This window comes from Odontesthes bonariensis, chromosome 11 (genome assembly GCF_027942865.1).
Source record: "Odontesthes bonariensis isolate fOdoBon6 chromosome 11, fOdoBon6.hap1, whole genome shotgun sequence".
In the NCBI taxonomy this organism is placed as follows: Eukaryota; Metazoa; Chordata; class Actinopteri; order Atheriniformes; family Atherinopsidae; genus Odontesthes; species Odontesthes bonariensis.
Genome location: NC_134516.1, coordinates 10,863,641 through 10,890,097, shown reverse-complemented (window position 1 = coordinate 10,890,097; position 26,457 = coordinate 10,863,641). Strand labels below are relative to the sequence as shown.

The 26,457-nt window shown below is 44.6% G+C and overlaps 1 protein-coding gene across 18 annotated transcripts in view; it reads left to right on the top strand.

Moving 5' to 3' along the window:
- Positions 1–26,457, top strand: part of unc80 (unc-80 homolog (C. elegans)) — a 56,530-nt gene that overhangs the window by 6,872 nt on the left and 23,201 nt on the right. For 9 of the 18 annotated variants that reach the window (XM_075477489.1, XM_075477501.1, XM_075477497.1 and 6 more), the window contains exons 8-31: positions 1,792–2,065; positions 2,157–2,291; positions 2,431–2,647; positions 3,166–3,306; positions 3,984–4,252; positions 4,346–4,678; positions 4,785–4,916; positions 6,065–6,212; positions 9,119–9,169; positions 9,632–9,780; positions 11,238–11,401; positions 15,449–15,547; positions 15,730–15,938; positions 16,687–16,793; positions 19,004–19,157; positions 21,659–21,831; positions 21,952–22,164; positions 22,249–22,384; positions 24,204–24,337; positions 24,474–24,651; positions 24,761–24,970; positions 25,577–25,674; positions 25,760–25,963; positions 26,103–26,210. In XM_075477489.1, coding sequence (XP_075333604.1) covers positions 1,792–2,065; positions 2,157–2,291; positions 2,431–2,647; positions 3,166–3,306; positions 3,984–4,252; positions 4,346–4,678; positions 4,785–4,916; positions 6,065–6,212; positions 9,119–9,169; positions 9,632–9,780; positions 11,238–11,401; positions 15,449–15,547; positions 15,730–15,938; positions 16,687–16,793; positions 19,004–19,157; positions 21,659–21,831; positions 21,952–22,164; positions 22,249–22,384; positions 24,204–24,337; positions 24,474–24,651; positions 24,761–24,970; positions 25,577–25,674; positions 25,760–25,963; positions 26,103–26,210 — 4,036 coding nt within the window. The remainder of the gene's footprint in view (positions 1–1,791; positions 2,066–2,156; positions 2,292–2,430; positions 2,648–3,165; positions 3,307–3,983; positions 4,253–4,345; positions 4,679–4,784; positions 4,917–6,064; positions 6,213–9,118; positions 9,170–9,631; positions 9,781–11,237; positions 11,402–15,448; positions 15,548–15,729; positions 15,939–16,686; positions 16,794–19,003; positions 19,158–21,658; positions 21,832–21,951; positions 22,165–22,248; positions 22,385–24,203; positions 24,338–24,473; positions 24,652–24,760; positions 24,971–25,576; positions 25,675–25,759; positions 25,964–26,102; positions 26,211–26,457) is intronic. The other 9 variants (XM_075477503.1, XM_075477500.1, XM_075477507.1 and 6 more) reach the window with 4 other exon arrangements.

The window sequence follows — 26,457 nt, the reverse complement described above, 5'->3', positions numbered from 1 at the left end:
ATCCAGTTCTCTTTGCGTCTTTTAAATCAAACGTTTATCTCATCAATCATATTCTTTATAGAAAAGAGAAAAAGCTTAATCTGGCTCCTAATGATTTTTTTTTTTAATTTTTTTACAAAAAAACCCCACATTTCCTCTGAAATTCTCCAGTCTGTAAATTGTAAAAATTGGCTTTGTTCTTAGACATTATAAATGAAATAGTCTCAGTACTTTTCATGATGACCTAAAGTGATCCAGGAATGGGAAGACAAAACAATTGGGAAAGCAAGGGCAGATGCACACACACACATTGTTTGGCTGATCCAGAGAATATGACGAAGCATGTTGAACCTACTCATGTCCAATCATACTCGGTCGAGTGTGAGTCCAACCTATGAGGCTATAAATGCAAATGATACCCGGAAATCGAGGCTCAGTCTGACGGACTTCCTGCGGGAGCTCTGTTCCACTGAGCCCAGCGCTGATATGCTTTGACATGTGACTTCCAATAAACTCTTTATTTTACTTGAGATTCCTCCGGCTTGTTCTTGAGCTGCCATCGAAAGAATCGTATCTAACAAAACTTAAATGTTACTTTAAGATGAGCATGATCTGCCAAGAAGGGTCTATCAGGATATCAAACTGAAGCCGTCTCATACAAAAGTATAAATATTTGTCCTGTTCATTGTCATAGTTACTGTTCTTGGTGTAGATGGCAACTTTAAACCGTGGTACAGAAGACCAACATAAAGGGGAAAAAAAAAAAAAAAAAACTCCAACTGTCTACTAAGCACAGCTTGGCTGAGTTTGTGGCAACAAAAATGAAGGAAATGATCACATCCAGAGAAGAGTGTTGTCTGACTGGGAGAACCCACTGAATACGCTTAACGACGAGCGATTGATTTTTGCAGACGTGATTTACAATTTGTCCGACCGCTTACATTCTCATCACTCCACTTTTCGCAGTTTTGCTCTTTCAGCCTCTTCGGCCAACGATCTTTCTACGGGTTTTGTGCCTCGGGAACTTTCCGTTTGAACCCACCACTTTACACTGCCAGACTCAACTGACGTCGCAGCTTAACAGCACAACGCCGCATTTGTGCATTAGTCCATTTATCTTTTTCTGCAGCCATGTCAGGACAGCCATGAAATAATGAGCAGGTCTTCATTAATTTCCAAAGGCTTGTCTTTAACTTTTAATTTGGATAGTTAATGAAAATACACATATTTAATTTCAATTTGATTGTAGTGGCCATTTGTCCATTAAAAAAAACAATTAAACTTAAACCAAACAAAGTCAAAAGACCACTGATGCACCATGGGGAATGTGGTTTAACGCAGGCAAAAGAAGATGAATGTCCAAAATGAATTCTTGCGTTTTCTGAGGATTTATTTCAAAACAATAAAAAAACAAAAGAACAAAGAAAACCATGCCTGCTACTCTCTCCTTTTCCCTGGTAAAAAACCATTGGCCCACCCAGGTGCATACTGGTACTCCAGGTGCCAATTACACAAATAGCTTCAGATGCCCAGTGTGACAATTACCAATTACCAAAATATTCTAAACAAATAACTAACAAAGAACATTAGCAAAAAATCAAATCTAAATAAAGCACTAAAATTAATCAAATAAAGTTACTCATAATTAGCAAATTAAATTTACAACTAGAACCAAAAAACAAAAACTAACTTTACAAATAGCTCCTACAATCCTAATTATTTATTTTTTTTACTCCTAGTGTAATTCTTATCCATACAGCACCAGTCTGCTCCTAATGGTTGAATCCATGACACCCCTCTTCCCTCTTCCAGGACATCAGCCCCTGCCGGCCTGCCAGCTTCACTGGCCCAACGTGCACGCTATGCCACTTACTTCGACGTGGCAGTGCTGCGCTGCCTGCTGCAGCCACACTGGACGGAGGAGGGCGTGCACTGGGCCCTGATGTACTACCTGCAGCGCCTGAGGCAGATCCTGGAGGAGAGGCCCGAACGCACCCCAGAGCCCCTGGTCACGCCTCTGCCACGCCCACGCAGCAGCTCCATGGTGGCAGCCACCCCATCGCTGGTCAACACCCATAAGACTCAGGTAATGGCAGTCACTGTCACTTGCGTGAAGATTTCGGACGTCGGTGCCTCCCCCGACTGCAATGCCATTCGTGCCCTGTGCTGCTTTGCAGGATATGAGTTTGAAGTGCAATGAGGAGGGGAAATCTCTGAGCTCAGAGACTTTTGCGAAGGTGTCTCTGACCAACCTGCGACGACAGGCCGTCCCTGACCTGTCCTCGGACCTGGGAATGAACATCTTCAAGAAGGTCAGAGACTGACATCCAGATGCCACTTGAACACGCAAACATGTTCCTAATGCAGTTATCCGATCAGGACAAGAAAGGCTGGGTTAAATAAGTCGCGTACAAAGCACGATTGACTTGTGTCTTCTTGCTTTTGTTTCAGTTTAAGAACCGGCGCGATGACCGGGAGAGAAAGGGCTCCATCCCCTACCATCACGCAGGAAAGAAGCGTCAAAGACGCATGGGAGTACCTTTCCTGTTGCACGAGGACCACCTGGACGTCTCGCCCACCCGAAGCACCTTCTCCTTCGGTAGCTTCTCGGGCTTGGGCGACGACCGGCGGGTTGTGGACCGCGGGGGCTGGCAGGCCACCATCATGGGTAGGCGGGGGTGCTGCTCGGAATGAGAATAGCCCTGCATGTCTTGCTTGGCCTCCAAGTAAGCTTTAGTGAGCCAGAGGATTCTGTGTGGACCTGGCTGTCTGCCGTTGAATTAGGTCAGTTCATTAACATTAGTCTGTCTTATTAGAGAAGTGCGCCTTTTAAAATGGGCTCAAGGCTCAAAGACGGTTTGTATTATTATCCACAAGCCTCATTTCCCTGAACCCTCTGGTCCTTTTCACCATTCTGTACATATCTGCTGAGCCTTGCTGCCGCTTCAGATTGGATCCTTTTTTTCTTAAAAAGATTTTCCATGAACTGGCACATCATAAAAATGTGAGGAATTTCATCCACTCTTTTTGACCTTGAAGATTGCAGATTTTCAGCCACATGTGTTGTCCAGTGTTATTATTCAAAGATGGTTTGTATTTTCATGTGTGTGCTCGTTTGGATCTGTGTGTTTTTGACCTTTCCTCTTTTTTTTTTTTTTTTTTTTTTTTTTTTTTAATACATTCCAGGCAAATTCACACGCAGGGGCAGCACAGACACGGCTGCAGACGCAGACAGCCTGAGCGCCAAGCACTCTCATTCCCACCATTCTCTGCTCCGAGACATGCCGGACCACTCAAATAGCCACAGCGATAACGCAGTCAAAGAGGGTAAGAGGAGGGCAGGAATGTGGTCCAGCTGAGTCGGTTTCAGGACTATAATCGGCTGGAAACGAAACATGAACAGATTCTCACACACACTCTTTAGTATACACGAGTCATCTTTTCTGTATCCAACAAATCAAAAGGATCTCGAGGATATGTCACACAGTTTAACATGAGTCAGGTTTTGGTGTCCATCCAGTTGATGGAAAAGAATCGCTCATTTTTTTTAATGAAAACATGGCAAAATAAACAAACCGCGAGCAGCTTTTGATCTTATTATCCATCAGCTCCAGTGGAAGGGAAGACAGATGCAGACTGGCTCCTCAGCTGACAGATCTGAAATGGGACAGGATTATGTAACGGCAGTATTGTTGTGACAATGCAAATTTACACACAAATAACAGCGCTGGCTTCAGACACTAAGCCACACTGCATTATGAAATTAAAAACCAAGATGAAATTAAAGGTTAAACTGGAAAGCAAATGTCAAATCTGAACTAAAACAGAAGCACTGAAAGTAATTTTGTTATTTACACACAGAAAGTTATCTTTTTCTTTTTTTTTTTTTAAAGCTCGTTCGTGTTTATTTTTGAGACTCTGCAATTTAACATTTTATCCAGGAATATATCAGTTCCCGTACTGGCAACACAAACGCAAATCGCTCTCTTTCCCGTTGTCCGCAGTGCGATCTCAGATCTCGACCATTACCATGGCGGCGTTCAACACGACGGTGGCGTCATTCAACGTGGGTTACGCCGACTTCTTCACCGAGCACATGAAAAAGCTCTGCAACCCTGTAGCTGTGCCCGAAATCCCCGTGGAGCCGCTGGCCTGCGCCAACCTGCCGCGCAGCCTCACCGACTCCTGCATCAACTACTCCTGTCTGGAGGAGGGCGAGAACATCGAGGGGACCAATAACTTTGTGCTAAAAAACGGCATGTTAGATCTAACCGTAAGTTGTTTTCCTAGCTTTTGTTGGTTGGACTGGAAAAAAATTCTTAACTTGTGCATATGTGGTAAGTTCTGTACCCTTCTTATTATTTAGGCCGTCTTGCGGGCTCTTTATGCCGTCCTCAGCCATGACATCAGTTCGAGGGTCTGCGACGTGGCCCTCAACATCATCGACTGCCTGCTGCAGCTGGGCGTGGTGCCCGGCATGGGCAAGAAATTGTCCAAGCCTGATAACAAGGAGAACCAGGAAGCACGGACCAAAGACCCGCCTGCCCAGGGCCTTGGAGGAGGTGCCCAGGGAGGGGGGCCAATCGCGGGGGCAGGCGGAGGGGGAGATGGTGGTGGTGGTGGAGGAGGGGGAAGTGGTGGAGAGAGTGGGCAGGGGAGCAAAGATGATGTGAAGAATAACAAGGACAATGACAAAAAGGTGTGTTGCTGGTGGGTGACGAGGCTACAGGTTTGGATGATATCTAATTATGCAGGGTAATCCCTGTTTTGTTTTGTTTTTCTTTGCATGTGTGTGGTGTTCTTAGGAGGAAGGCTCTGGCCTCAGCACTCACCGCCTGGCTTTGACCATGCTGATAAAGATAGTCAAGTCTCTGGGCTGCGCTTACGGCTGTGGCGAAGGGCACCGGGGGCTCTCGGGGGATCGCCTCCGCATGCAGGTCAGGCTCTTTGTCTAAACTGACCCTCCTCGGTGCGTACACTACATTGCCAAAAGTATTCACTCACCCATCCAAATAATTAAATCCAAGTTTTTCCAGTCACTTCCACGGGCCACAGGTGTATAAATCCGAGCACTGAGGTTTGCAGACTGCTGCTTGTGAAAGAATGGGTCGCTCTCAGGAGCTCAGTGAATTCCAGCGCGGCACCGTGGTACAGTGATAGGATCATCACTTTCAGATGGGGTGATGGGATCACCAAGTGCGATACATCGCGTCAATGCAGTGGTGTAAAGCACGCCACCACTGGACTCTAGAGCAGTGGCAAAGCGTTCTGTAGAGTGACCAATCACGCTTCTCCATCTGGCGATCTGATGGACGTGTCTGGGTTTGGCGGTTGCCAGGAGAACGGTACTCGTCTGACTGCATTGTGCCAAGTGTAAAGTTTGGTGGAGGGGGGATTATGGTGTGGGGTTGTTTTTCAGGAGCTGGGCTTGGCCTCTTAGTTCCAGTAAAAGGAGCTCTGAATACTTCAGCATACCAAGAGATTTTGGACAATTTCATGCTCCCAACTTTGTGGAAACAGTTTGGGGATGGCCCCTTCCTGTTCCAACATGACTGCTGCACCAGAGCACAAAGCAAGGTCCATAAAGACACGGATGAGTGAGTTTGGTGTGGACGAACCCGACTGTCCTGCACAGAGTCCTGACCTCAACCTGATAGAACACCTTTGGGATGAATTAGAGGCCTTCTCGCCCAACATCAGTGTCTGACCTCACAAATGCGCTTCTGGAAGAATAGTCAAAAATTCCCATAAACACACTCCTAAACTTTTTGGAAAGATTGCCCAGAAGAGTTGAAGCTGTTATAGCTGCAAAGGGTGGGCCGACGTCATATTAAACCCTATGGATTAAGAACGGGATGTCACTTAAATTCATCTGCGTGTAAAGGCAGATGAGCGAATACTTTTGGCAATATAATGTACAGTATTTGCATCTCCACAAATCAACTGACCACCCTCATACCCTCTGGCTAAGCTCCGAAACAAAGCAAACAGGCTTTGAAAGCATTGCCTCTTTTCCACAATATTGTTTGTAATTCAGATTTTCGAGACTTTTTTTCTTTTTGTTTTTATCTATCTTTGCTTTCAGGCCCAGAACTGCCTGACCAACCTGTATAAGCTCGACAAGTTGCAGTTCCGCCAAACAATGCGCGACTATGTCAACAAAGACTCGCTCAATAACATTGTGGACTTCCTGCATGCACTGCTGGGCTTCTGCATGGAGCCCATCACTGACAGTAAGTCTGTGGATTGTGTGTATGTGTGTGAGTCGGAAACAATTCCTGAAACACAAAGAAAATGCACAAACGGGGGATTTGAACAATTTGAATAATCTGACTTTTTTTTTTTTTCATTGTTTTTAAAAATAAATTTTTTAATTTATTTTATTTTTATTGTAAGCGTTGAGTACCTAGAAAATGTCAATATATGCCCAAGTTTACAGCCTCGACTCGCATGTTGGCGTTTATTGGTACAACAGTGCATTAAGGTAAAAGTCAGCAATGTCGCATGCTTACAGTGATAAAATGCTACAGTTTAGCAAACATGTCAGCATATTCTCCTTCAAGTTTACTGTGTTGGCTTGACAGTGTGTTGGCACCAAATGCCTGCAAAGCTACGAAACACTTCCATCAGCTTTAGCTGCTTTTTTTTTTTTTTTTTTTTCATGCTATCTAACAAATGCATGTTAGCTGGCCTAACTAAGCTAATGCTAAAATTATTCTTTATCACCTTAACAGCAGCATGCTCACAATGTCATTGTGAGCATATTAACATTGAATTGAACCAGCGTAAATAACGAGTTCTTAATTAAATTAAATTTCTCAGGTTTTAATAACAAAACATTTTCTTTACATTTGAGAAGCTAAAAGCAACAAACAATTAGCTTTTTTTTTCTTACTCTTTACATCTTAAATATTTTCAAAGTAGTTGAAATGATTGTAATTAGATTGATAAGCATATGTAAAGATATTTGCACTCAAGCAAACTCTGTCTTTGGTAATCAAATCTTTCTTAACCCGCCACTCATTTCTATATGTATTGCCAGGAAAACAGGAAATAATTGGAGCGATTTATTGATTTATTGTCAGTATTTCGTATGACTACCTTCATACTTCAACACAGCCTGAACCCTCTTTCTTTTCTTTTTTTTTGTCATTTTTTTAAATAGTCTTAAGGAACGGTTCCCTTGGCTTCTTAAAGCAATATTTTGTAACATTTCTACCTTAAAATAACAGCTTGAAAAATTGTGCAGCTAGAATGAGTTTTAATATTACGATTGGCCTGTCTCCTATGCCCTTCGGGGGTCTGAGTTGGAAAAACTGCGCTATGTAACTTTGCTGGACCGGCCCGGGAGCTGAGCAGAAGTACTTCGACTTGCTTTCTGGCACACCTACCGCAAAAACAAATAGACCCCTCTCACGCTCCCAGGTACATTTGATTACTCTTATCTTCTCGGTCGACATAGCTTGCACCTTCTGACTCCTCGCCGGTTCGTCAACAAACGTGAAAGCGAAAGGGTGTTGTATTTACGACTGTAACTGTACATTACCTCCAAGCCTGTAGGGGGAGCTCCATAATGGGCTTTTTGAGAAGTTACATTGTATTGCTTTAAAAGAAATTCCAAAGCTCTATTCTGGATGTTAGTTGGACTTTAGTTCCATTCTCTGTCAAGATGATCCCTCACTGCTTCGATCCTTTTGAGGATTCATCCCTCCATAAGACCTGTTGCCACCGATTTTTTATTTTTTTATTTTTTTTAATTAAAAAAAAAAAAAATGTATGACCAGTTTTTGTGTCATTTGGCGTGGCTCAGCTTTTTTTCCCCGTTTCCTCTTTATAAAAATGGTTTCTTAACAGCCACCATTCCGTGGAGACCATTTCCGATGATGCTTCAGGGAACAGTAGACGGATCGATTGAAGGGTCAGATACGTGTGTCTCTCAGTACCCGTGTCAGATCTTTGCTGGATTTTTTTTAATAATTTATTTTTAAAGGACATCACTTTCAGATACTGTTCATCTGCTGTAGATGCCTGCCATTTTTTTCTTTTGCCCTCCACTTGTCCAGTTTCCTCAAATTTTTTTTAAGGTCACACTGCACACCATGCTGAGATGCACCAGGTTTTCAGGATATAACATTTTGAAACTCCCTGCGAGTAACAAAGTGCCCAAAGATGCAATTTTAAATTTGTCCTTTAAGTTGTCTGTTATGTATAGACGCAGCACTGGTTCATCCCTTGATTTAGGTGCAGTTTTTATTTGCTCGAATGAGCCACAGGCCAGCGTTAAGTTGCTGAACAACCAAAACAACACTGGACTGAAAATGAGTGAATGTCTAAAGAGAAACTTCGAAAGACCTTCAAAAAGCCTGGAGACCTGTTGCTCAAGACCACTTAAAAACATGTCAAGAGAGTTTGGCTGCTTGGAAGCAAAATGGAAAGAAATTAGAGGTGCCTCCAGACTATTGTACCCTATATATTCTACTCAAAGGACTGATTTAGGCTTTACCGTACACAGCTGAATTATACTACCGCTGTCTCACCCGCACTTCGACTTTGCATTCCAGCGCTGTGTCTGTTTATAAATGTCCCCCCCTTCCTCCTTCCACTCGCCTCCGCTTGTCTGTGTCCCGTTTTTTGTCGTCCTCCTCCTGCTTCCATCCTCCTTTTTCCTCATCTACTTCGAATGAGCTGAATCCTACCTTCCTTCCTTTCTCACTCATCCATTCTGTACACTTGCCAACCCAAAGCTTGACCCATTACATTGCTGTGCAATCGGCGGCTTTATCCCTGAGCATTGTACACGCCAATTCAGTTTTGCACTAAAATTTGAAGTATTTTGTAAACCTAAGCGACGACCAACAGTCATGACATGCAAAATACTGTGCATTTGGCAAGTTACCGAACCGATGAGTGTTTTTTTTTTTGTTTGTTTCTTTGTTTGTTTATGAAAGTGAAAAGGGCACCTTGTTTTAGTTTGTGATGTATGTGAGTTTTTTTTTTTTGAGCGTGGCAGTTTGTTTGTGTGCATCCCGGGTTCACCTCCATCCGGAGGTGGGGTGCCACGTCCTTTCTGACACCACCTTACATGTCTGTGCTGGCCTGATTGTCAATCAACTTGTGCCCCGCCTCTTTTCTCTTGCAGAGTACGGCAGTGCAGGTGAGAGGTCCAGGAGGGCGAAAAAAAGAAACCTCGGTAGATACACATGATCAATAATAACTACGTCAATAATACAAGCAATAAGATAAACACACTCACCTGATCAGACCCTTCCCTAGGCACCGCTTTCATTGCTGCACCCCTCACTCTGTCCGAAAAATTCGCTTGCAACTCCTAAATTTACACTTGTGTGGTTGAATCGGGCCTGTATGCAAGTTTCATCTAACTGGACCAAAAGAACAAGCCCCCCCCCCCACTGTTTGTTTTTAAAGCAGGCCTTAGTCACTTGCATGTATCCCTTCCTCCCTACCCAGAATCCTTTTAAGTTTGCTTCTTCCCCATATGCTTTATGAACCCACTTCCCTCCCTGGTGTACGGTCTCACTGTTTTATGCTCAAGCTGGTCAGCTGTCAGTTGTGTTCTCACCCCTGATGACTAATTCCCCCCCCCCCCCTCCGTGTGATCCGTGGTCTCTCCTGCCTCCCCTGCTGCTTCCAGGCAAAGCGGGCTTCGGGAACAACTTCACCACAGGGGACAACAAGTCTTTGGCTCAGAATATGGAGGCGGTGGTGGTGGGCTGCATGTTCAAGTCCCTCATCACCCGCTGCGCCTCGACCACGCACGAGCTGCACAGCCCCGAGAACCTGGTGAGTGGCGTTCACGATCGGTGGGGCTTCGGTCGATTGATTCAGTGACAACTTCACATCTATTGTCCCATTAGATTCAGATGAACACTGCCTTTTTCAAAAAATAAATAAATAAATATTTAAAGCTCTGTTATTCACAATGAACTGCCCATTACCTGCTGTGACTCTTTGATAAGTCACTCTTTTATGGAAGTTTTTCTGTGCCATCAGAGTTTGAATATAAATTTCTAATATTTAAATTTTACAGCATCAAAATCAGGCTTTGAATTTGAAAAACCAACAGTGTAAAAAAAGAGAAAAATTTCTAAAAACAAAAATCGGTGTAAAAAAATTAAACATCTAAAAAAAAATTCAGTGTAAAAAAAATTCAACTTCAAAAAATTCAGTGGAAAAAAAATTCAACTTCAAAAAATTCAGTGGAAAAAGAACCAGACTCAACATCCGGCTAAACAGGGAGAAGCAATCGATCCCCGTCTCAATTCATCCAACGGCAGCCAATCAAGTTACGCTCATTGGTTCTTTTTACACTTAATTTTTTTCCATAGAATTTTTTTACAATGAATTTTTGTTTTTAGAATTTTTTTTTTTTTTTACTCTGTTGGTTTTTCAAATTCAAAGTCTGATTTTGATGCTGTAAAAATTCAATATTAGAAATTCGTATTCAAACTCCGATGGCACAGAAAAACTTCCATACTCTTTTTCTTAAGTAAAAATCAGTTTGAAATTGAATCGCTGAAACTGTGACGGTTTCTCAGAAATGGGGATCGAGACGCAGTCTGCGAAGTCGGATGGAAACATTTACGCGTTGTTGGGGTGGTCGGTGGCATAGTGGGTTAAGCAGCCGCCCCATGTACAGAGGCTACAGTCCTCGCTGCAGCTGGCCCCGGTTCGAGTCCCGCACCGTGCGGCCCTTTGCTGCATGTCTTCCCCATCTCTCTGCCCCCTGCTTCCTGTCTCTCTCACACTGTCCTATCATTAAAGGCATAAAAAGCCCCAAAAAATACTTAAAAAAAAACATTTACGCGTTGTCAGGCTGTATTGTACTATTGAATCTAATGTAATGGCGGACACTGCAGCCACATTGAAGGCCTGCCCTGATTGACAGAAAGTCTGTACGTATTCAATGGAAACAGTCACACAGAGTGCAGCATTTTAAGACCATGTCAATGAAATTGAACCATCGTACTGCACAGGACTGACTCAGTGGCATCTTTTAAAAGGTTCAACCCCTTTTTGAATATATTTATTTGAGTTTGCGCAAGATGACACACTTTTTAAAGCTGGCTTTATTTTGTCACATAACCCGAGACCACCCACTCGCAATCTGGAGCCGGTGTCTTCACAAACTCCATTTTGCTCCTGCGTCATGCATGTGGGAAAATGACACAAGTTTGCTACGATGATCATCCACTGCTCTCACTTGTTTGTTTTTTTTTGTCACCCTCTTCCTTCACTAGGGTCTGTACTGTGACATTCGCCAGCTGGTCCAGTTTATAAAGGAGGCCCATGGAAATGTGTTCCGCAGGGTGGCGCTGAGCGCGCTCCTGGACAGCGCCGAGAAAGTCACCACCACCAAGAAGCCGGAGGAGAGGGAGGAGAGCAAACAGGCTGGACCCAGGAGGTACTGGCCAAAAAAAAAACGTCCAAATGGCACCAAACTTTCTTTCATTGCGAATGAGATGCATTACATATGATTGATATCGGTCTTGACCATACAACTCAGAACTTTTTCCCCTCATTAGTGGAAAACGGACTGCTTCTTATCCAGTAACGGTTATTGGTGCTTCTTCTCTGGCCAATCAGAGCTACGCTTCTCATCACTGCTTGTCTGTTTTATTTCTGTTATGTTTTTTTTTTGTGTCTCATCGGCATCTGTTTTTTCTTTTTTTTTTGGCTTGAGTGAATGATTTGTATCGAGAACCGTTTTTGATATTGAATAAATAATCAAGCACTAAAATGAATAGGTATGCCATGAAATAAATATGTCAGGGGGGGTGTAAATTTGAATTTATGAAACTTTTAAATGCACCCCGATCCAGATCACATCTGTTTGAGTCGGCACCGCTCAAGTTCACACGGGAACTGAAGTAAAAAGAACCTTGAAATAAAAGTGGCCTTACAAAATAAAAGTGGCTAAACCGCACAGGGCAGCCCTGGCACTGTTGCCACCCACATGCAAAATACAAGTGACATAACGGCATCAACACAATGAAACTAGCCAACACTCAAGATTTTTTTTATCTGGCGATTAGAAACATAAGTTATTGGCGGCTTGCACTCGCATGAGAAGCGACTTGCAGTTGTGGCTTTTGTCAGGGGATCTTACTGTCTGCTTACACAACCTGTTTTAGGTTAAACCCCCGATCTGAATAAGAGTGGTGTTTTGTTGTTGGACTTCTGTGCTCGTCACGGACTGTCCATAACGAACACCATGTTCAGGCATAAGGGTGTCCATATGGGCACTTGGCACCAGGACACCCTAGGCCGCAGCTCGATGATCGACTTTGTGGTTGTATCGTCGGACTTGCGGCCGTATGTCCTGGACACTCGGGTGAAGAGAGGGGCGGAGCTGTCAACTGATCACCACCTGGTGGTGAGTTGGCTCCGCTGGTGGGGGAGGAAGCCGGTCAGACCTGGCAGGCCCAAACGTATTGTGAGGGTCTGTTTGGAACGGCTGGCGGAATCCCCTGTAAGGAGGAGTTTCAACTCCCACCTCCGGCAGAGCTTCAACCATGTCCCGGGGGAGGTGGGGGACATTGAGCCCGAATTAGCCATGTTCCGTGCCTCCATTGTTGAGGCGGCCGACCGGAGCTGTGGCCGTAAGGTGGTCGGTGCCTGTCGTGGCGGCAATCCCCGAACCCGCTGGTGGACACCAGTGGTGAGGGAAGCCGTCAAGCTGAAGAAGGAGTCCTATCGGGCCTTTTTGGCCAGTGGGACACTGGAAGCAGCTGATGGGTACCGACAGGCCAAGCGGAACGCGGCCTCGGCGGTTGCTGAGGCAAAAACTCGGGCTTGGGAGGAGTTCGGGGAGGCCATGGAGAACGACTTCCAGACGGCCTCGAGGAGATTCTGGTCCACCATCCGGCGGCTCAGGGGGGGAAAGCGGTGCACCGTCAACACCGTGTATGGTGAGGGCGGGGCTCTGCTGACTTCTACTAGGGACGTCGTGAGTCGGTGGGGGGAATACTTCGAGGGCCTCCTCAATCCTACCGACACGCCTTCCGATGAGGAAGCAGAGTTGGGGAGCTCGGACGTGGGACCTCCCATCTCTGGGGCTGAGGTCGCCGAGGTGGTCAAAAAACTCCTCGGTGGCAAGGCCCCGGGGGTGGATGAGGTCCGTCCTGAGTTCCTCAAGGCTCTGGATGTTGTGGGGCTGTCTTGGTTGACACGCCTCTGCAGCATCGCGTGGACATCGGGGGCAGTGCCTCTGGACTGGCAGATCGGGGTGGTGGTCCCCCTCTTTAAAAAGGGGGACCGGAGGGTGTGTTCCAACTATAGGAGGATCACACTTCTCAGCCTCCCTGGAAAGGTCTTTTCGGGGGTACTGGAGAGGAGGATCCGACGAATAGTCGAATCTCGGATTCAGGAGGTGCAGTGTGGTTTTCGTCCTGGCTGTGGAACAGTGGACCAGCTCTATACCCTCCGCAGGATCCTGGAGGGTGCATGGGAGTTCGCCCAACCGGTCTACATGTGTTTTGTGGACTTGGAGAAGGCGTTCGACCGTGTCCCTCGGGGACTCTTGTGGGGGGTGCTCCGGGAGTATGGAGTGCCGGACTCCTTGATATGGGCTGTTCGGTCTCTGTATGACCGGTGTCAGAGTTTGGTCCGCATTGCCGGCAGTAAGTCGGACATGTTTCCTGTGAGGGTTGGACTCCGTCAGGGCTGCCCTTTTTCACCGATTCTGTTCATAATTTTTATGGACAGAATTTCTAGGCGCAGCCAGGGCGTTGAGGGGGTCCGGTTTGCATCCTCAGAATCGGGTCTCTGCTTTTTGCGGACGATTTGCTTCTGTTGGCGTCCTCAGGCCGTGACCTTCAGCTCTCACTGGAGCGGTTTGCAGCCGAGTGTGAAGCGGCTGGGATGAGAATCAGCACCTCCAAATCCGAGACCATGGTCTTCGGCCGGAAAAGGGTGGAATGCTCTCTCCGGGTCGGGAATGAGATCCTTCCCCAAGTGGAGGAGTTCAAGTATCTCGGGGTCTTGTTCACAAGTGAGGGACGAATGGAGCAGGAGATTGACAGACGGATCGGTGCGGCGTCTGCAGTGATGCGGGCTCTGCACCGGCCCGTCGTGGTGAAGAAGGAGCTGAGCCAGAAGGCGAAGCTCTCGATTTACCGGTCACTCTACGTTCCTATCCTCACCTATGGTCACGAGCTGTGGGTAGTGACCGAAAGAACGAGATCGCGAATACAAGCGGCCGAAATGAGTTTCCTCCGCAGGGTGTCTGGGCTCTCCCTTAGAGATAGGGTGAGAAGCTCGGTCATCCGGGAGGGGCTCGGAGTAGAACCGCTGCTCCTCCGCATCGAGAGGAGTCAGATGAGGTGGCTCGGGCATCTAGTAAGAATGCCTCCTGGACGCCTCCCCGGTGAGGTGTTCCGGGCCCGTCCCACTGGGAGGAGGCCCCGGGGAAGACCCAGGACACGTTGGAGAGACTATGTTTCTCGGCTGGCCTGGGAACGCCTCGGGGTCCCCCCAGAAGAGCTGGAGGAAGTGGCCAGGGACAGGGATGTCTGGGTCTCTTTGCTCAAGCTGCTGCCCCCGGACCAGCGGAAGATGATGGATGGATGGATGGATGGAATTATTGACACTATTCTGAGGAGTTTAAAGTCCCATTCTGGTAGAAATCATGATATACATCCATAAGACGTTTAAAAATCAGCCATGCCATGGCTGTGAAGTTCTGCTTTGAGCACCACAAAAGTAATTTTTTCAACATGGAAGTTTTGGAGGAATGACTCGCAATTACTTGGTCTGTGGGGCTTTGTGGCTAATCTGAATGGGCAGTGAGGAAGCTGCAAGGCTGAGTGATGAGCCGTAGTTCTCTGCTGATTGAGTGAGCTGGGAGCAGGGCGGCCTTGTGTAATTTACTCTCTGGTTCAAACACGCATGGCTGAATTATCCTAATATTGTAACGAGCCATAGCCAAAACTAGCTTAACATTCCAGAGATGGAGCGAGCTTTTATTTTGTTGATTAATTAGAGAGGGAAAGCAGAGTAGATGCGGTAGAATGCATCACTTTATTTGTGACAAAATAAAGCCGAAAAGGAAGCGAACACCTTACCTTCAGTAAAGCATGGTGGAGGTTGTATTGTGCTATGGGACTGCTTTGGGGGGGGGGGATATTTTTTTTTGTTCTGCAACCAAATATTAGAAAAGGATGGTGATCATTTTATGCAGGTACATTTTGTTTATTTTCCTTTTCGTCTCGTAACTGAGACTCTATAGAAATATTCTAATATATAAGGCATTCTTCTAGAGTCCCTTGAAAATGATGATAGATTAGTAAGAAAACCGACTATTATCAAGGATCAACTTATTAGCCGGGCATCTTTCAAACACAGTTTATTTTCTGAATTAAACTTGTGATGTCATCAGGTTGGAGCCCAGCAGGTGTCTGTGTCAGAGTGGCTGAGCACTTTGTGTTGGGATGTGTGTGTGTGTGTGCAGGTCAGAGGCGGGTGTGTCCGGGGAGAAGGGTCAGGTGTCCAGTGCTGCAGATGAGTGTCGCAGCTACATCTCCAGTAGACCCCCCCAGACCCCCGAACAGTGAGTGTCCACCTCACAGCATGCCCATATAGCACCATCTATGTTGAGCCCAGCTTCCATTCCTCCTCTCTTTTCCAGCCAACGAGCTGAACAACTCAAGCTAAATGTCTGTTTTGTGTATTTTTTATTTTTTTTTTAAATGCCATAAACCCCCCCTTTTTTTTTTCTTTTTTTTTCTCCAGTGAGGAACAGATCCCAGGTGCTCTGCTTGGCAGGAAGGATTTTTGGAGGAAGATGTTCAAGTCCCAGAGTGCCGCCAGTGACACCAGCAGCCAGTCGGAGCAGGACACATCGGAGTGTACCACTGCGCACTCTGGCACCACCACCGACCGGCGCTCCCGATCCAGATCCCGTCGCATTTCACTTCGCAAAAAGTTGAAACTGCCAATAGGTGGGTTGATTGTTTTTTTTGGGGGGGGGGGGTCGCGCTCATCTTCAACAAAACTGAATTAATCTAAATGAAGAAAAGTGTTTAAATTGAAATCTTTTCATCATTTTTTTTCTTTTCTTTTTCCCTCAGTGAAACATTATCCACTTAATTCTGATACACTTCTAGATCTCTTCGGGAGTTTTTTCTTTCTTTATCTTTTTTTTAAATGTCTAACACGTGATAGATAATTAATAGAAATTTGGAACATTTGGAACATCAAAAGCTTAGACGCCCTAGCTTTCATTTTTAAAGGTTTTTGTTTAGAAATGCAGCGAAGCTAATTATTCGTTCTCCCCGACGCTCGGAAGCAGAATACATTTCCGTGACCATGTCCCACTCGAACACGATGTGCTCTGTACGTCCAACATTATAAACACTTCCTGCCGCACGGCCAGGTCACTTCATCACTTTGGTCTGTCCTGTGTTCCTTTTTTGTGCATTAGCATGCCGTGGGACCATCTGCCTTCCACTCACTCGCTCTGTCTTGCGTATGTGGATGTGGAACCATCTTCATACAGTATTTTGTGTCATGTTTGTTTGTGTTTGTCACCCCACCCTGTGTGCAACAATGACTGTTCCCTGTACTTCCTCCTTTTCACCTTGCATGCATACCCTACGTTCACAACCCCGTGTGTGCAGTCCATTAATGGCTTTACTTGTTTGTTCTAAAATATCAGATGTTCATATTCTTGGTTCCATGCGTCTCCAGGCAACTGGCTGAAGCGTTCCTCTCTGTCCGGGCTGACTGACGGTGTCGAGGACCTGCTGGATATCAGCTCCGTGGATCGGCTCTCCTTCATACGTCAGAGCTCAAAGGTCAGCTGTGATACCAGTCTACCACTAACACTGGGTGCCGAAAACCGCTGTTGGATTCAGCTGCAGAAGGCCTCGGGGGGGGGAAAAAAAAACAAAAAACAACTGAACTGCAAACTAAATACTTAGGACCATTTCCCTCTCTGAGTAACACAGTGAGACTGATGTTTTTACACTTCGCAGCTCATACTAGTTAATGCAGGTCTGCTGAAGAACACAATAAAAAGGCTACCGTTAATTAAAAATTCTGCTGCCCGAATAAGATCAATAGTCGAGTGAACATAACACCTCGTTCAAAGTCCCTGCTTGCTTTTTAGTATCTGTATTGATTTTTGAATTATGCTTTTAGTTTATGAGGCACTGCTTGGCCTCCACATGGCACCAGAGTACCTCTTAAATAATGAACGTCCCTCTGATCATCCCTTTTAGCTACAGCAGAGGAAAGCAATATTCATTCAGTGTGGCTTTTATGGTTTTAAGTGTTATTTCTTAAGCTTATCACCCCCCCCCCCCTTTTTTTATTTTAAATAAATGTCTAATTCATTATATAATCCTACCATCAATTTATTTTGTGATTTCATAATTCACTTTTCCTCTTTTATTTTTTTTAGTGCTTTTATTCTATTTTATCCCTCACTACTGTCCTATTTAATCAAGTTTTTAACTCTTTCTGTGTGCATGCACCCACATACCGGCCCCATTAGGGCCTAAAATGAGCTACCTGTGGCGCCTACAGTTCAGTCACCACACTGGGAAGTGTTATGTTGGTCAGACGAGGCTGAAAGGCCAGAGGCAGAGTCTAACTTGGTGTTCTGGCTTGTGTTGCATGTGCCAGATGGTGATCCAAATGTCATTAGCAGGCTTTTGACATAGGTTTAGGTGTTCTGTGGGACATGGATGGCAAAAATCCCACAAAGAAAATGCAGATTCAAGCAATTTTGGGGAGATACGTGACCAAGTTTTGGCAGCCACGCTCGCTCTGATTCATCACTTTTAAGTCGAGGACAAATGTGGGCGAGAGAACACAGCGGATGTGGGACACGTTTGGGCCAGTCGGCCTCTAAATTTTGTCAGTCACTTATAAGGCACTTGAAGTTGGATTTGATTACCTTGAAAATGAGCTTTATATCCTCACAATTTCTATCACAGGTCATAACAAACTCCTTTGAGATATTATTAAAATTAGGGCTGGGCAATGATTAAAATGTTTAATCTAATTAATCACATGATTTCCCTGATTAATCGCATTTGTACGCAAAATCCAAAAATGAATTCAAAAGTGGTGTATAGCTTTTAGTATTTAGTTTTATTTTAAATGTGCTGCCATATGAATGAAAGTGCCATAACACTTGTTGTGCAAACACACTTTTAACATCAGCATCTTTCTGTAGTTTTTATGTAGAAGCCTCGCTCCACTGTCTGTTTCCTTGAATGACTTGCTGCTATCAGTTGTGTGTTTTGCCTTTAAGTGATATTTTAGACTGGAACTACTACGCTGAGAAGACAATTCAACTTGGCAGTGTTTACAGATGACTTTGGTTCTGTCGACTCCACCGTCTGAAAGAACTTTAAAATGAAAATGGCCGAGTAAAATTTCCGTACCCTTCTCCATGTTTGGTGGATCCGCCGATTACTTTCTTTTCCGGTTCCTCAGCAGACAGCAACAGACTTTTACAGAATAAAAGCCTGTGAGCAACAGACTATTACAAAATAAAAGCCTGTGAGCAACAGACTTTTACAATAATAAAATAAACAGGGGGTAGTCTGTGGAGTAGTGGGTGCAGCAGGCGCACCATGTACAAGAGGCTATAGTCCTCGCTGCAGCTGGCCCCGGTTTGAGTCCTGCATCAGACAGCCCTGTGCTGTGTGTCGTTCCCCCTCTCTCTGCCCCCTGCTTCCTGTCTCTCTGAGCTTTCCTATCCATTAAAGGCACAAACGCCCCAAAAAAAGAAAAGAAAATGCGTGATAAAATATTTATCGCGTTAAATAATTAACAAGTTAACGCGATAATAACAAGTTAACTCACCCAGCCCTATTATAATTATTATATATTATTATTAGGTATTCATTCTGAAAGATGAAACCTCAAAACATAAAAATCCAAAACCTATCTCCAAAATTTAAGACCATGACTTAAAATAAGATTGAATAATGTATATTCAGCAACATATAATAGTTTTTTTTTGTTTGTTTGTTTGTTTTTTTTGTATCAGGTGAAGTTCACCAGTGCGGTGAAGCTGTCAGAAGGGGGCGCTGTGGGGCCGGAGTACGGCAGGGACGAGGAGGAGAATTTCTTCAAGCGGCTCGGTAAATGGAGGTCTGGCAGGAGGAATCCATCCAAGCTTCACCACACAGAAGAGAAAGATGGTAGACCTCCCCCACCCCGGGGTGCCCCTCGCTCCATCGTTCTTTGTCCTTTTTCTCACTTTCTCTCTGTCTCCGTCTTTGTTTGTCCGTGTGTTGTCGTGCCTTGTCTCGCCTCCTGGTGGTCTGTGTTTTTTATTTTATTATTTAAAAAATTTTTTTGCCAGATTCTTTGTCCGCCATCCTCCATGTCAGCTCTGACAGATAGCTGCCCGCCACTCCCTTTTTAGCCTGAATCTGTTCTTTTCAGCCCATCAGCCTGTTTTGATCATTTTTCTAAATGTCATGCTACAAAAAAAAAACCTAAAAGACTCCAAAAAGTTAATGGGAAAACAATCCAGTGATGGCACTTTAAGTATTTTTTAGTTTATACCCACTGTCAGTTAATGGCAGTTTTTTGGATAGGAAGTTATTTTTCCCGTCTTATGGTTAGACACATGCATGTAGTAAGCAATAGCTAATAGTAGCTCCACTTCTCCATCAAGATCCATTAAATTACCCTTGATTGCAGTAGCGGCTCCTGACAGATTTTTCAGGGGGGGGGCAATAGTAACGATGATGACTAAAGTTACCCTTTTAATGGGTAAATTAATAAGTAGCGAGTCAGCTGTCACAATTTTTAATTTAATTTAATTTTTCTGGTCACCTCACATTACCAACACCGCATTTAAGCACGAGATTGCAAGATAAAGATTTTTCCTTTAGCCACATTTGCCACATACTAGTAGGTAATCGGTTTACCTTCAAATACCCATGAACATGGAGAGTCTGCTTCACCATTAATTAAGACAGGGACTAGATACAAGTTGAAAACATGTATCTGCAATTAGTATTTATTTACAGTTCTTGACTTTATATTAGCATTGATTTTTTTTCCATTACAAATAGTTCCAATTTCTGTTGTTAATCAAAGACACCACCAGACTATTTACATTAAAAAAAAAAAAAAAGCAGAATTAAGATATCAGAAGCAGAATATAATTGAGTTGGCTGTTTCACAGACCGCTAGCCAAGTTTTCTGCTCTTACCAGCTCCGCGAAAATCCTCGGTTATATGATTTCCCTCCCTCAGTAGAAATTTTAAATTTTAAATTTAAATTTGGTTTATACTAAATCGCATACTTAAATTCTTATTTTCTAAATAAAAAAAAAAACATTGCCTCTTACTGGGCAAAAAGAACGGAGTTCCAACTGTAGAACTAAGTTGTCTAAGGGAAAGGGAAGGGAGACAGTTCAGCAGTTTCAGTTCAAATCTATAGGCTTGACTCCAGTTCTCAAAGTACACACGTCTCTCTAACGTCTGCTTCAAAAAGTGAAAACAATTCTTGTTCATCTTGCTCACAGGAAGGCTCTTAGATTTTTTTCCCTTGAATTTCAACATGAACATAGGATACATTTGGGTGACAGTAGATAGTTTTGTCCTATTTGTATCAATGATGTTACAATTTTTAGGGGCAAGGCTGTCTTCAGTACGCGTTTCATGTACCGTGCTGTCAGGTTTAGTAACCGATCCAGAAAAAAAGCCAAAAAAACCATGGCTCTCTGGGTTTCAAAATTAAATATCTCATGTCTTTACCACGAGTGCCATCAGTGTGAGGTTTTTATTGACTTTTTGAGACCACCTGTGCCAAAACTGTGCACAGATCACCGGCCATGAAAACTCAAATGTCCCAAACTCGAGGGGACTCGAGTACAGTAGCATAAAACTTTGATCCTTTTTTTTTTTGTTTGTTTAACTCTGTGTCGTGTTCCCAGCTCTGCATTTTTCTCTCTCCAACTATGCACGCCTCGCTCTTTCCAACATCGAACCCACTCCTCTCTCTTTCGCTTTGGCGGCGAAAAGAGAGGAAATGGCCGTTGTCTGCCAATCGCTCCCTGTCCCACGAGAACATCTTTCTGCTGCCGCAGAGCGCATTTCTGTGCCACCTTAAAAGCATGACTCCGTCAGCGCTCCCTCTGTCTCTTCTGTGGTGACGTCTGGTGGTATTTTCCAGTGCCTGAGTTTCAGTGAAGTAGAACACAGAATGGTTCACGTACAGCTTTCTTCTGTGCGGCTACGGTTACACTTGTTGTTTCAATATGATTTTTATTGGGGGGGGAGGGAAAAAAAAGATTTGGGATGCTTGAAGGTGTCCTTGGTCATCAAGGCTGTCTTTTTTTAATTAATTAATTAATTTATTTTTTCTACATTTGACCAGGTCTGCCTCCTTGTGAGAGCCAAAAGTGAAAATTGAAAGTTCAAGTGTAAGCTCTGTCGGTGGCTGTGTGTCATCTCTCACTCAGCTTCATTTGTCGGTGGTTCTTCAGTGCTATTTGTTAAATGTACCGGATGGCGATGTTGCTTCGTGCAGTGTCCAAGTGGAAAATCTTCGGTGCAGTTTTTCTAAAATCTATTTAAAATATGCATATGTTTAAAAAAAAAAAAAAAAAAAAAAATTGGGGGGAAATCCCTTCACTTGGTCTGGTTTATACCTCCCCGTTCCTCGTCTTCGTCTCGTCCTCCAGGACCTCATGGTTTTCAGGAGCGTCTAGCAGCCAGTCAGGAAGCCTTGAAGAACAAAAACGTGGTGAATTTGGGCGCCATCCGGCAGGGAATGAAACGCTTCCAGTTCCTCCTGAACTGCTGTGAGCCGGGAACCATACCCGATGCCTCCATCCTTGCTGCGGCTTTAGACTTGGTATGTTCCTCTTTGGAGGCAAATTTTTTATTTTTTTTATTTTTTTTAAACGTGCCACCAGTGTTCACTTCACTCAGTCCCTGCCTTTTCTAATCTTTGTATACTTCCATTTTCTGTTAGGAAGCTCCAGTTGTAGCCCGGGCTTCCCTCTTCCTTGAATGTGCCAGATTTGTCCACCGCTGTAACCGTGGCAACTGGCCAGAGTGGATGAAGGGCCACCATGTAAATATCACCAAGAAAGGCCTGTCCAGGGGTCGGTCGCCTACAGTGGGCAACAAAAGAAACCAGAAACTCCAGTGGAATGCCGCCAAACATTTCTGCCAGTGGGGAGATGTAAGTTATACCTTTCGCACAACGATCAAGCCGTCCTTTTCTAATGCTTCTTCGTTCGTTTGAAAGCGTGTTCAATCTGCCCAGGCAATAGGAACGAGGCTCAGCGAACTCTGCCACTCGGACAGCGAGAGCCCCGCCAACATCCTGGGTTTCATTTATGATGAAGAGAGCAAGCGGAGAATGAGAAAAGAAGACGAGGATGAGGATTATTTAGATGACAGTGAGTGAGAGGAGTCGATTTTTTTATTTATTTATTTTTTCTCAGGAAAACATTAAAAAAAAAACATATACTTAAAAATGAAGTATAGGACAGTCAGAAGTGCATTAAACCCAAACGTAAATTCCAAATATTGTAGCCGTTGTGACACCACAAGGTGACACAATGTGGGCAAAAGCCTCATGCAAGAACATTTTTGTATTTTCATTCTAAATTTCTCTCACTTTTTTCCATACGAAGGTCTCGTACGAACACGCCACGTCGGATTCAACAAACGCTCTTAACTTCGGAAAAAGTGTGTAAACGACCTGCGTAAATGTTGAATGGCACCCGTGCGTATTTAAGTGCACATGTACGAGGATAGTAAATTTGCATACTCCACGCCCTAAATAATACCATATAAGGGTACGCTTCCTCTCTCCTGTGCCAGGAAGTGTTGAGTGTTGAGACTGTCATCAAGGCGTAAAAAGAGCAACTTTACTCTCTGAGATTGAAGTTCTGCTTTCAGAGATCATTTTTAGCAGTGTCAGCAGTGGAATTACAGGACCTGCTAAAGTGAAGAAATGGGAAGCCATGGCCAGGCGCTCCATGACTGCAACTAAAGCTGTGCAATCAGTTGTTGCCTCATCATGATGGCACTTTGATGGGGCGGTCCATGAGGGGGGTCTTCTGGCACCACACCTTCGGGTCTGCCTGGGCTGGTTCAGGTAGTGGGAGACCCTCGTTCATGGCAGTATTGCGCAAATCTGGCATGCCTTCTCTGGGCTACAGAGCAGTTTGCCCCCCCGCTGTATCGAGACACACCCACCTGGCCTTCAGCTCAGTGCGCTCCATGACAGCACGGGTGCTTTGATGCGTATATGTGTCTATTACAGTCTATTGCTACGATTATGTTTGGCAGTCCAGCCACGGCATGAAAGTCCCTCTTAATTTGTACTTGTTGGACAGCGGTGTATGGGAATCTGATGTACCACGGGTGATAAACTGATGAGAGCTTTGATGACCAAGGGGAGCGCACAACTTATAGAGGACTGGGACACCCCCGATCTGTCTCTAATCTCCCTCTGAAAGGTTCCAGTGGCCAAAGATCCAAGGGTGGTGAGGACCTGGACGTGTGGTGGAATTGGGTTTGATCGGCGTGTTTCTCTCTGGAGTTGTGGCTCTAGCAAGCTGCATATTTGCGGCAGCACAGTCCTTGGCAATCTAAATCATGATGTCAACCATTTCACTGTCTCCGCAAGGATATCTACACGGTCTCGGAGCACACTCTCTCTTCCAAGAGCCTGACGTGCTAAGGCATCCAAAAGTAGAAAGTCAGCCGCTGGTTACACCTCCCATTGGCCTTGTTATATACAGATTCAAATTAACCTTCAATTAGTGCATAATTTCAGTCAAACAGAATAATGTCAGCATCATTATGGAGTATAATGTATATATTTATTTATGTTTGCTTGAAAGTAATTAAATAGTCAAGCAAACTTGGTTCGAATAACAGCGGACTATTTTACGAAACTCCTACGACAGCTCTGGATCACTCGTAAATTCTGTTCGTACCTGAAAGAAAACGTAAAATACGAAAAGATTGGTGAATTCGCAAATTCTCTTAAATCACTCGTACAGACGACTTAAGAACAAATCTGTGCGTACGAACGGTTGTTGCATGAGGCCCATTGTTATTTCACGCACCGGACACAAAATGTCTATTTTTGTTTGTTCTGGAGCATTTTTCAGTGCTTGCATCTGACTACAATGATGTTGAAATGTGCCAAAATAACCCAAGCCTTTTTGTTTTTGTTTCAAATGTTCATTCTGACTCCGAAAGACACAGTCAATCCGACAAAATGCGGCTGCCCCTTTGCGCTGAAAATGGCTGCCTGTCAGCTTTTGTTGGAGATCACTACTTTCCTGCGAGAGACCTTCCCCTGCTTACCGCGACCGCGGACTGAACCGCTGGTGGTGAGTTGTGCGATCTGTTTCGCGATCATCAATCTGACACTAACGGCCACAAGAAATAAAAATGAAAATCCAATCGAAACATGGATGAATCAGAAAGGAGCAGATGTACATTTACCGGAATAATGTCCCTGTCAAGGACCTCGACAGCTGTCGTCTGCGCCTGGACCCAGAGCTCGGCCGCCATCGCTACGAGAGGAAGATCAGCTTTGCGGGCATCCTCGACGACGAAGACGGCCACGACTCGCTCAACAGCAGCAGCCACACCCTGAAGTCTGACACCACCTGCGACGATAAGAAGAACCAGGAAGCTCAGGGTCAGACCTGCTGTCGTGCTGTTGTGGCTGCGCTTGCTCATTGCTCATTTCTGTATTTCATTTTTTTAACTTCTAGACGATCTCTTCCTTCCCCTTTTCTGCTCTCCAGCACCTATCAGGAAGATCCGCATCGGAGGATCCCGGCTGCTTCAGATCAAAGGGGCCCGGAGTTTTCGAGTGAAGAAGGGTGGCTCCCTGTCTTCAGTCCGCCGGGCGGGGAGCCTGAAGAGCACCAAGTTGTCTCGGCAGGACTCCGAGTCTGAGAATGAAGAGGGACTGCTGTCACAAACACAGAGCAGGGACACCGTGACTGACATAGGTAAGATGTGGATGAAACGGCAACAACAAAAAAACTACTATTAACTCATTACCTGCCAGCCATTTTCAGTTCAGAGACACCCATACTGCCAAGTGTTTTTCAGTATTTTGACTGATTTTCCAAGACCCACAGAAAAGTGTGTCTTATGACTATGTACACACCGAAATTACCAAAAGAAAGAGTAGACTCTCTTCTTTGATCAGGAAAAAAAAGTTTGTTTCTACCACTTTCAGTCTTTTAGTAATAGACAGTAGAACATAGGTTGGTTTCACCAAAATCAGCTGTTTGACCCAAAAAATGGAGAAAACGAGCTCTTTTTTTGTGTGTGTGCATAGTGGCACTGCTGCCACCTAGCGGGTAATTTTGCCAGTATATTCTCTGTTTAGTGTTTACAAGCCTAAGATTTAGTGACGAACTCCGCTAGATTGTCCCCCAGCCCGCTCCGTTAAAAAACGCAATTGACGTCTATAGACGTCTTTGGCAGTGAACGTTTTTTTTTAAATTGACGTCTATAGACGTCAATGGCACCAAAAGAGTTAATACAATAAAAAGTAGCCTTGGATTCAATATAAGTACATTTGGACTTATTCATGTTTAATTTTGCAGGTAGTCCTTTCAGCACCAGTGAGCCCAGCATTGAGCCCGAAGGTCAGGGCTCAGGAGGAGCGGAGGACAACTATCATCGCAACATGTCCTGGCTGCATGTACGTCCATCTGTATGTGCGGCCGCTCGGGTCCGTGTGCGCTCCTACATACAAAAGAACTGACTTCTCTCCTCTCTCGGCACAGATTATGATCCTGCTGTGCAACCAGCAGAGCTTCATCTGTACCCACATAGACTTCTGCCACCCACGCTGCTACCAGCACCACAGTCGCTCCTGCGCCCGACTGGTCCGCGCCATCAAGCTGGTGTACAGCGAGACGGTCGACAGCCTGAGAGAGGACAGCGCCTCCTCCGGGAATATCGGAGCACGCGCAAAGAAAACCAAAGAGGTGCTTTTTTTAAATTTTAAATTTTTTAATTTAAAAAAAAAAAAAAAAAATTGTGATCTTGTGACGACTCTTTAAACCTGAGTCATTTTTTTGATTTTTTTTTTTTGTCAGCGGTTTCTAAAATTCTGTTTGCCTTCAGTGTTCAGACAAGTCTTGCCTGAGGACTCCGTCCATGAAGAGAAGACCCACTGACTCAAACACGGAAGGGAAGAAGGATACAGGCATGCTCAAGTACATCCGCAACCAGGTGATCTTTTTTTTTTTTTTTTTTTTTTTTTTTTTAAAAGTTAATTCTCTTTATTAAAGGATAAGACCGTTTTTTTGACATTGGGCCATTGATTTCACATTATAACATGATGTTCTACTCACCCCTGCTTGTTGTTGGTCATTTGGAGCTGTTCCGAAGATATTCGAGAGGCGTCTGGCTGCTCTCTTGAGATATTCGGCCATGAAACGGTTTCCTATGGGCAAGTTTATACAGGCACAAACTATGC